General features: G+C 45.7%; 1 protein-coding gene across 1 annotated transcript; it reads right to left on the reverse strand.

Moving 5' to 3' along the window:
• Positions 1-4,187: 4,187 nt before the first annotated feature.
• On the reverse strand, positions 4,188-9,974 carry B2m (beta-2-microglobulin). Its single transcript, XM_057781828.1, has 4 exons — positions 9,868-9,974; positions 7,135-7,413; positions 6,600-6,628; positions 4,188-5,576 (listed from the first exon to the last, which is right to left on the reverse strand). The coding sequence occupies exons 1-3, from the start codon at positions 9,932-9,934 to the stop codon at positions 6,615-6,617; spliced, it is 360 nt and encodes a 119-aa protein (XP_057637811.1). The 5' UTR covers positions 9,935-9,974; the 3' UTR covers positions 4,188-5,576; positions 6,600-6,614.
• Positions 9,975-10,924: the final 950 nt, after the last annotated feature.

A 10,924-nucleotide genomic window follows, 5' to 3' on the forward strand; every position in this document is an offset into this window, starting at 1 on the left:
CTGCTAACTGGAACAGGGTTTTCGTGGGTAGGTGGTAACGTGTTCTAAAATCTCTGGGCATGTTGGCACATGCCTTTTATCTCAGCACTCAGGAGACAGAGGTAGGTGGATCTCAAATGGATTCAAGGCCAGCCGGGCCACACAGTGAGTAAGATCCTTGCCTCAAAAACAAAGAAGAAAAAAGAGAAAATGTTCTAAAATCATGGTGATGGATGTACATAGCCTTGTGAATATACCAAGCCTCAATGAACTGTATACTTTAAATGTACTAATCATGTGGTTTGTGAATTATATCACTGTTGTAGAATGTTATTTTAAAATGTGTTACATTATTTATGCTGTAGAACATTTGTTTATGATGCAAAGATATGCTGCATTCCTTTATGTTGTGTTTGTTTAACTCTGTGAAGCTGTGTTACTGTGTTACTCTGCCTAAAACTCTTGAGTGGTCTAATAAAGAGCTGAACTGCCAATAGCAAGGCAGGAGAAAGGACAGGTGGGGCTGGCGGGCAGAGGGAATAAATAGAAAGAGAAAAAAGATCAGAGAGCAAAAAAAGGAAGAATCACCCAGCTACACAGCAACCCAGAGGCAAAAGATAGACAGGATAATTTTAAAAAAGCTGGCTAGAAATAAGCCAAGCTAAGGCTGGGCATTCATAAGGAAGAATAAGACTCTGTGTGATTTATTTGGAAGCTGGGTGGTGGGCCCCAAAGAGTCAAAAGAGTAAGGGTAAAAAAACAACCAACAACATATCTCAAACACAGTGGTAAAAATACTGCACAATACAGCATTACTGTAGGGATTTGGGTATAAACCATGGAACCTGGTAGACAATTGGAAGCCTCAGAAGGAAATTAGTGGAGCCAAGGGGTGGGAGCCGTGCCTACCACTCCATCACAGGCTCCAACCTAGTCACCCAGGCAACACTACAGACACGCAACTCTGGTAGGCTCTCCTCTCCACTCTGCCTCTTATGATCACAGGCCATGACTACATTTTACCTCTCCAGGCAGGGAAAGAGAGGCCTTCCAGTGAGGCAGCCCTTGAAAGCAAAGCCCATCACCTGGTCTCTAAGTAATCATCCAGCAGCCAATCTGGAACCTATCTGTTTTATCCTTTTTGTCTCAAGAATTCCTGCCAGGGTAGCTATTGGGCGGGAGAACTGGAGCACGTGCTGAGTTTGTTACACTGGTGGGGCAGGATGTGCTAGGCGAAACAGGGAGAGAAACGGGGAGAGGGCTGTCAAGGGACACCCCAGGTTGCAGAGCGGAGGTCACAAAACAGGTTGATAAGGTGTAAATTCCATCTACAATTCCAGTCTTGCTTCTCCTCCCCATCCCTGCTGCCCCTGCCTCCTAAAGCTTTGTGAACTGCTCACTCAGAGCGGGTTGCCACATCACCAGACTGCAGGCAAAAAGTGCGGGTTCGTTAGAAAAGGCACTTCCCCACTGACTTCCCCCTAGTTTCCTCTTTCACCAAAGCCCTTTGTAGGAAAAGGGAAGGGTGCTTGTTCTCCTTTCCCATCTGCCCACAGAGATTACATCAGCAGTCCCACTGTCTAATCAGTCCCCAGTGAGGCTTGGGGAAATTAAAAGGCACCTTCTGGTTACTCCGATGATGGCATTACTTGTAGTGTCCAGAAACTGAGGGTCAGAGGTCGCAGCCTACAGACACACAAGTCTTTATAATCTGGGTTTACAATCACATGTAAAAATGTTTTAAATTGTTTTATTTCTTGAAATTGTGTTGACCACTTGCTATGTCTGGCAAGTACAACTGAATAAGTACAAGGTAACTCAAAAGGTATAGTTTAGGATTTTTGTTTGTTTTGGTAATTTTACCTAAATTGTCACCATTTCAGAAAAGCATCACAGAGCCAATAGAATCAGAGCTGGGGCTCAAACAATATGGCAAAGTGTGGTGCCAGAGAAGCCGTACACACACACACACACACACACACACACAAGCCAGGTTTACTGATCAAGGTTTAATCAGTGGACACAGGACTTAGGTACAGGAAATTGGAAATATAGTCCTTCTTGGCACCCTAAGTTCCAAAGGACAGGTAGCAAGGGTTCACTCCTCTACCAGCAGCCCTGGGGTTATTTTCAGCGTAATAAGGGTATTTTTTAAGGTGTCTTATAGGGATCTGGAGAAATGGTTCAGCAGTTTCAAGCAAAGTTTGGTTGCCAGCACCAAAGTTCCAGCCTCTGGCCTCCAAGGGGACTAGCCTTATATACACACTCACACACACACACACACACACACGCACACACATGCACACACAGCCATGACCAAGTTTCTTTGTAAGGTCTCTTGGTGGAGGCTGGGGTTCTTTGTCCCAGGTCCCTCTCCCAGGTTCTTCTTGAGCTCTTGGCTGCTGGAAGAAGAAGCCTTTGGAAGTGCTAGCCCAATCTTCTTTCCTTCAGCTGAGTTCCCAGGCTGCCACTGAAGTCTTGTGATGTCTAAGCGAAGGAAGAGCTTCCCATGAAGTTCCCCTCCCCTGCTTAAGCCCAGCAGGATCACAACCATGTTCAGTTCTACTGAAACTTGACTAACCAAGCAAGATTAAACAGGAGACTGAGGATCCAATGATGGAGGAGTTACTTTCATTTAATAAAGAAACTGCCTTGGCCCATTTATAGGCCAGCCCTTAGGTGGGTGGAGTAAACAGACAGAATGTTGGGAGAAAGAAGCCGAGTCAGTGAGTCGCCATGATTCTCCCACTCCAGACAGACGCAGGTTAAGATCTTTCCTGGTAAGCCAGCTCGTGGTACTACACAGAATATTAGAAATGGGTTAGATCAATATGTAAGAGCTAGCCAATAAGAGGCTGGAACTAATGGGCCAGGCAGTGTTTAAAAGAATACAGTTTCCGTGTAATTATTTTGGGTAAAGCCATGTGGGCGGCTGGGTGCCGGGGACTCAGCCCCGCCGCTCTTATTACAACAATCCAACACTATACATAGTACTCCAAGGAACTCTGTCCCAGATTGTTGTCTTCTGGGCCCATTTACCTCCCATAAAAGCCATTAATGGGGGTGTGGAAGATGCCTCAGTCTTTAGGCCTTAGGACCTGACTGCAACCATTAGTACTCATGTAAAAGCTGGGAGTAGTGATATTGCCTATCATCCCAGGGCTGGGGAGGTGGACACTGAGGCTCCCTGTCTTAGTTATGATTTCTAGTGCTGTGAAGAGACCCCATGACCAGGGCAACTCTTAGGAAGGAAAACATTTCATTGGTACTGGCTTACTGTTAAAAGATTTAGTCCATTGTCATCATGGCAGGAGCATGGCAGCATGTAGGCATAGTTGATGTTGGAGATGTACCACCTGAGAATTCTACATCTGGATCTGTAGGCAGCAGGAAGAGATGAAGACATACTTGCTCCAACAACACCACACTAACTCCAACCAGGCCACACCTAATAGTGCCAGTTCCTATGAGTCTATGGGGGCCATTTTCTTTCAAACCACCACAATCCCTAAGGCTTGCTGGCCAGCTAAATCTCCAAATTTGAGGTTCACAGAGACTCTGTCTCAAAATATAAGGTGGCAAGTAATAGCAATTGAGGAAGACAGCCAACAACAAGCACCTCTGGCCTCTGCATCCATATACACACATACACGCATGCATGCGCAAACATATTCATACAAAAAATTAATTGAAAGGCTTAGCAGTTAAGAGTACTGGCTTTGCCGGGTGGTGGTGGCGCACGCCTTTAATCCCAGCACTTGGGAGGCAGAGGCAGGCGGATCTCTGTGAGTTCGAGACCAGCCTGGTCTACAAGAGCTAGTTCCAGGACAGGCTCCAAAACCACAGAGAAACCCTGTCTCGAAAAACCAAGAAAAAAAAAAGAGTACTGGCTTTTCTTCCAGAGGACCCAGGGTTTAGTCTCCAGCACCCACAAGGTGGCTCACATTCATCTATAACTCTAGTTCCAGGGGAATCTAACACCCTCTTCTGAACCTCCTGGGCACTAAGCATCCATGAAGTGTACATATGTACACTTCAGTATACATATATGTACATGTATCATATACATAAAAATAAATGAATAATTCTAAATTTGAAATAATAGCAATTGAATGAACAAATGAATAAGCTTACTATTAATTACTTCACTTTTGGGTTATGGTGACTATTAACTAGTAATTAATTATTATAACAAAATACTTGACACAAGCTACTTAATAAGATTTATTTAACTTACAGTTTTGAAATTTCAAAATTAAACAATTAGTACAGACTCTGTGCCAAAGGTTCCTCCTCCTTCATACCAACAGCAATGGGAAAGATGGGAGTGAGCAAGTGATTACGTCAGACCAGCAGAAGGGACAGAAGGGGCCAGGTCTGCTGCCTTTCTAACAGCCTTTTCAGAGCTCAGGAAGATCTCCATCCTCTGGGAGCACCACAGGACCTCCCACCAGACCCCATCTCTTAAAGGGCCAGCCACAAAGGGACTTTGAGGGGATACAGCTAAACTGTATCAGAATTTCATAGTAACTTTTGTATTAGGATTCAAACTTAGTTCTAAATTGATTAGCCTCAGTTTGACATTAGCCCTAAGAAACTGAACTGGTAGTGCCACTTTCAGACTGAGTGTGCTGAAGGCCCAACAGAGTTCACAGGAAACCAGCAGCCGCTGACGCCCCGCCTACATCCGGCAGGAAGAGCCAGTTTTCGGTTTCTGCATGCCAGTACCTGCACACCAACGTATCTGGCTTTCGTTCTATCACATAGCCCTGTAGAACCAGCAAAGGCTAGTCCACATTGCCAAGACAAACTTTAAGGTGCAATTTTCGCTCTAGCGCTCCCTGTGAGAGCGGCACTTCTGAAATCCCTACTCCCTCAATTTCTCCCTAGTCCCTGTCACCAACCTCTCCTATTGGTTTGCTTTGGAGTCTTAGTTATGTTCCTCTAGACCCCTAGTTCAGGACCTGCTTCTGTGAGACCCTCTTCAGACACTCTCTGGCTCTCCAGGTGATAAAAAGCCACACGCACACAGCAGACATTTAAGGCTACCTAGAAACCACTCCACTTAACACTCTAACAATGTCTAGCAAAAGTCCTTTTTTTTTTCTCCTTTATTTTGGAGTAAAAATAACAAAGAGGAAGTAACCCATGGGGTTGGGAGAGAGGATTGCTAAACACAATGGCAGACTTTAGTCAGGTCTGTGTGTTTACCAAAAGAAAAACATCTCAGGTTTCTTAGATTTTTAAAAACTGATTTATGTTGTGATAGACCAAGGATGAATAATTGCATCCAACTAATAAGATGTACAAAAGGTTTGATATATGATCAACTATTGTTTTTAATTATATTTACTAGCAGATATTTTTCTTTAAAATTATCAAAATGGTTTATTTCTGATCAAAATACTCATTTATGCTTTATATTTCCAATATCTAAGATGTTAGTCTTCAATTTTTTGGAAAACGTGCAGAGTTCAAAGTAAGTTATAAAGATAATGTGTCATTAGTATTCCCCACTGCATGCATACATTGTACAGCATATTAAAAACTGAGAAATACTTTAGAATTAAACTGGTCCAAATGAAGCATCTTCAGATCTGAAAAGAAAAAGGGAAAGGAAGGGAGGAGATGGAAGGAAGGAGGGAGGGAGGGAGGGAGGGAGGGAGGGAGGGAGGGAGGGAGGGAGGAACAGGGAAGGGAAGGAGGAAGTTAGTAGAGCAAGTACTTTATTTGCATTACAGATCTCATCACCAAATGGGTCTAGCTTCTGTGTGCAACTACCTTCTTAAAGGAAGTGGTTCCTAGCTCCACCCTTTGGTGATTGTCTGGTCAGTTATCCAGCCTCTCTAATACTATCTCTCTCAAACCAATCCCCCTTTCCTAGAAATAAAATAATACAAGATTTGAATGAGATTTTGGCCCTCAAGGTCCCTCGACAGTGTGATTTATTTTCTATCACTAGACTGCATCTAACACAGACACCTGATTTCCCCTCTCTCATGCTTCTAGACTTCCTTCTGATACAGCTATAGTGTCTGTACGTGAAGTTACAACATTCTCTGTTCATGTCTTTCCTGGAGTGGTCTGGAATCCTCTAGAAGGTAAACCTAGTGCCTACCCAGTGAGACAGGACAGAAGGCTGACGGGTGATGTATCCACAGAACTCAGCCTCCCCGCTCTTCTGGCCGAAAAACAGGCCTCTACCACACAAAGAAAGTAAGTGGTTCATTGTCCCAGGCCTTCTTAGCAGAAATGCCAAGGAGAAGACAAAGAACAACCAAACCCTTGAGGTGGTATAGCTAACTGCCGGTCTCTCCTGGCCACACACTAACAGTCTCTCTTCTCCCTTCAGAGGGCTAGCGATGGTGGCAGAGCCAACCCGCAGGATAAAGGAATGTAACCCCAAAGGATTTTTCTGTGGCTACCCTGATTAACGTCTTTCATACAGTGGCAGGTCTCATCTTAGAGCTGTCTACAAGCAGCTCCTAGCAGAGCAAAGCAAACGAGTCTCTTCCTGCGGTGCTGGGAACAGAACTCAAGGCCTTATGCATGCTAGGCCTGTGCTATACTCCCAACCTCCTCCCTCTCAAAGGCCCATTTCTTAAGGTCAAGAAACATACCTCCATGATGCTTGATTACATGTCTGGATCTATAAAAAGAGAAAATGGGAAAAAAAATTTACTTTTATACTGCTAAGTACTAACAGACATCCAAAAGCATTACAATAAGACTGGTAAAATAAATAGATTGTTGCTAGCCTTGAGTACTTGTTGACAACTACACAGAGATCCACCCATCTACAATCTGCAGTGCCACACCTAGCCAAGGTACTGGGGCAGTCCAGAATTGTAGATGCGCGAGGGCTGGGATTGCAGGCCAAGGCCTGTGCCTCCCCAATATGCTCTTTGGCACTTTGTGTGAACCAGGCTGCCAGGAAAACTGGAGGAAGTCACAGGAAGAAGTCTAGGACAGTGGGTGCTGCTTCTGCCCCCCCCCCCACAGCAGTGAACTACCCAGCATGCTCCACCGATCAGTGCTTTGGAGGTATTCCCCAACATTCTCAGTATGCAAATTTTTGAAATAGCAAAGCAGTTTTAGGCCATGACTCAACACAGATCAAGCTTCCAGAAACTAAGGAAGAGTGTGAAGACTCACCCCAGTTGACGACCTTGGGTTCCTTCAGAGTGGTGTGTGTAACTCTGCAGGCATATTTGTCCTTCCCATTGGGTGTGAACACAGCGTGAGCCAGGAGATAGAAAGACCAGTCCTTGTTGAAGGACAGATCTGACAGCTCGACCTTGTCCATCTTCTCCCCGTTCTTCAGCAGCTCAATTTCAATCTGGGGCGGATGAAACTGTGACACGTAGCAGTTCAGGTAGTTTTCTTTCCCGTTCTCTACCTGGTACCGTGTGTACACTTGAACTTGTGGGGGACCTAAGGATCGCAGGGAAGGACAGATGACAACTGCTGGGCCTTTCCCCTCGGAACCAACTGCATCTCAGTCTATGCTGTGCCCCATGCTACATTTGGTCATCTATACCTCCCGGTTCCGTTTCTGCTCTGGCAGGTGATCATTTTGAGAACTACATCATGACTTATCCTGTACAGGCCTTTGGTTTTTCCTACCTGGCTTGTAGACTGCTGGAGTTTTAAGAAGCTTCTATTGGAGGCTCTCAAGAACTGCGCTCATTCCTTCCCTTAATAAATCCCATGGCGCACGTACTTTCCAAAATTCCATGCCTCATCCGGCACACCCTCTGCCGTATCCACACCACCGTACCTGCGTCCTCGTGTGCTGCATCAGCCCCTCTCACTTTCTTGTTTTTTATCACCTTCCTTTTTGCTTATTGCCCCTCCCTAGACTTCCTGACCTATATTGTCTGCTACAGAGCTGAAAGCTGAGCATTGCCCCTCAGGCAGCAGGGTTAGGATTATCTCCTCCCTCCTTAGGTTTCTGTGTGAATCAGTCCAGGGGCCAATCCGGCCAAGATACAATCTCTCTGTTCCAGCCTAGAGTTTAAAACAAAACAAAGCTCTGATTTCATGAACTAAAAAACAAACGATATTTAAATATCTACAGGAATATATATACATATATATATACACACACACTCCATTAGAACTGAGTGGAGCAATGGACACAGGAGTAGAACATGCATTTCTAGTCAGTGCTTTCAGATGGCTGCCCTAACTAGACATGACAATATAGGGGCATGGAAAGAAAATACTATAAACTCGTTCTAATTGTTATTTGTGTGTGTGTATGTGTGCGCATGCGTGCGTGTATATGTATGTGTGCGTGTGTGTGACTGTGAGTATATGAGCACCATAGCTCTTGTGTGTGTGGATTTAAGAGTCAGTTCTCTCCGCCCACTAACTGGAATCTGAAACCAAACTCAGGCTTGGGCAAGTGTCTCTACCTGCTGAGCCATTTCACTGGCTCTTTTGTGTTTCCCCAGCCAGTTCTCTAGCTATCTTTCTGAGAAAAAGTCTTACTAAGTCTCCAGACTGGCCTCAAACTCCCGTCTCAGTTGCCCCAGGACTGAGATTACCGGCATGAGTCACGACACCGGCCTTATAATGTACTTTCAAATACACATATATTCGGAGTACATGGTCTCTAAAGGACAGCTGTTTTTCCACATAGAGAAGGCAGCAGGAAGAAGGAAGAGCCTCTGGGAACTGCGGTCAACTGAATGTATCTAGAAGCCCTGTCAAGAACTAGAGTTAAGGTTTCAGTGAGGCTTTGAGTAATTTTCCTGTAGTTAGAGTGAAGATAAGCCGGAAAGCTCCTTGCATTTGAGGTTTTAGTAACAAGAATAATTGCCACAGAGGCCAGAGGCCAGGTCCATCCTGCCTGGAAACCTCTAGGAAACAACGGTCTCTTCTCCGACAACTAAGACAAGTGTTGGGCCAGGTTTGAATCTGGGCTCTGCCACTTTGCTACCTCTATGACTTTGTAATTTGTTTATTTTATCCTCAAGAGTCTTGGTAACTATACTGAATTATCTTTACCCCAGCGTTCATAACCTCCCTGACTTTGATAAACTTTCTGTTTTCAAAACTGAAAGTAGATGTTCTATGTATCTTGGAAAGAACCAGGCAGTGTGCCAAAAAGGAAGGCCTTTGTGATGGACCAAAGGCCCAAGGCAGCCCAGCATGGTTAGCGGACTATGACCCAGGAGACCAGGGGTACTTCTAGAAATGGGGGTTACAACCAAAAGGTCTACTTTTACCAACCTCACTTCCTAATCCCGACTGCCATTAATCCCTTGTGTGAATAAATTACTTAAAATGTCGATGCCTAGGGTTCCCCAAAAGAGGAACCATAATGATTACATGGTAGGCGCAGTTTCAAAGTTATAAACCAAGCAGCGTCCTCAGCATTACAATAAACTGTCATACCCAGCAGCCTATATGATTATTTTAAAAACATTAATGAGACAAGGTAAGTTAATGGTCAGAAAGCTTTGGAAACAGCAGAGCTGGGACCCACGCCCATCTCTCTAGACTTTGGCTCTGTTGGATCTCAGGCGCCCTGAAGTGCAAAAGCAACTGGACGGCCGCGGTCTGACTTCCCGGGTTCCCCGGGTCCCAGCCCCGGCTTCCAGGCGTTCAAGGTTCTCTATTCCGCACCTTCAGAGCAGGCCCACCCTCTCCCTGTCCTCAGAGACTATAAGGGTTCCGGCAAGTAAAGAGCAGGAGAGAAAGTTTTCCTACTTCCAGCGCTGACTGTTCGTCCACCCAGTCGCAAACCGGCCGCATCCACACCGCTGCCTCAAAGCAGCAACAAGGGGGCAGCGAGACTCAACCCTAGCTAATTCCGTTGGGACAGAGAACTAAGGAGAAATTAAAATTAACTCCAGGAGAGGAGAGAGAGGCACTCACGCTGGATGGCATCCAAGCAGGCTAAAGAGCCAAGTATCAGAAAGACCACGACCACGGAGCGAGCCATTCTGCGCGCTGATCTGGACCGAATGGGTGCCGCCCGGTGCTGGGCGCGCACTCTTATAGTCCCCACGACAGCAGCCAATCGAGACTCAGATCCGGAGGCCGTCACCAGTCTCCTAGCTGGTGACGCTGAACTAGGTTAAAAAGGGACTTTCCCATTTTCAGTTTCATGTTCTTATAAAGTCCCGTGGTGCTTGGAATAGCCGGGGCTGGACCCTTCGCACCCTGCGATCGGGGTGTGCTTCTGAGCTTGGTGTAGGGATTTCTGGCTGATTCAGCTCCGTTCGTTCTAATGCCAACAGTATCCCAGTCCGAGAAGAGCTTAGGACCTTAAGTTTTCATTCTTGAAAAGTAAAGCCAGCCTCTTAAGAGCATTAGCTGGCAGAACTGAATCAAACCTTGGGTTATAAATCCAGCCCAGGAATTCAAATGAGGTTTCAGGATTCCCTGCCAAAGACCCTCCTGCCCCAAGGGCAGCTCGGAGAATCTCGCTTGCTTCTCCCGGGTTTCTCCTTTGAGAGTTTTGGGAGCACGTCCTTGGGTACCGTTGCTAAATTTAGGTAAATTTCAGTTCTGTTTTTAGGTTTGAGGGAAAGACAACGGCTTAGAGCTCTGAGTTTCCAGACCATTCTCTTAGTAGTTCCGCCCCTAGAACAGTGTGGTAAAGTGAGTGGAAAAAGAAGAGACCTGAGTCCACGAATAAATTCTTTTTCTGGATGGGGGCGATAAAACTGAGAGGCGTTCCCTGGGGGGTCCTGTTTTATCCGCTTGGGAGACAAAGGCAATTTTATTCAGAGTGTTTATTACATCAGCTATGGACCCATCAAGGAAGTTAAACTCTTAGCCAGAAGCGCGCATGACAGAGACAAGCGGTGACCGCCTGGGTGCTGGAGATACCGCCGCCACAAGCAGCCAAGTTGAAGCAGCTTTAGAGAGCGCGCAGTAGGAAGCGGAAGTGCAGCATAGGGTCTCTGGGATTTACCGTAGCGACTTT

Source organism: Chionomys nivalis, chromosome 9 (genome assembly GCF_950005125.1).
Source record: "Chionomys nivalis chromosome 9, mChiNiv1.1, whole genome shotgun sequence".
NCBI classification, from domain to species: domain Eukaryota; kingdom Metazoa; phylum Chordata; class Mammalia; order Rodentia; family Cricetidae; genus Chionomys; species Chionomys nivalis.

Coding starts and splice junctions, on each gene's coding strand:
- B2m (XM_057781828.1), bottom strand. CDS start 9,934: ATGGCTCGCTCCGTGGTCGTGGTCTTTCTGATACTTGGCTCTTTAGCC. Junction 7,414..9,867: donor CTGCTTGGATGCCATCCAGC/GTGAGTGCCTCT, acceptor TGCGATCCTTAG/GTCCCCCACAAGTTCAAGTG.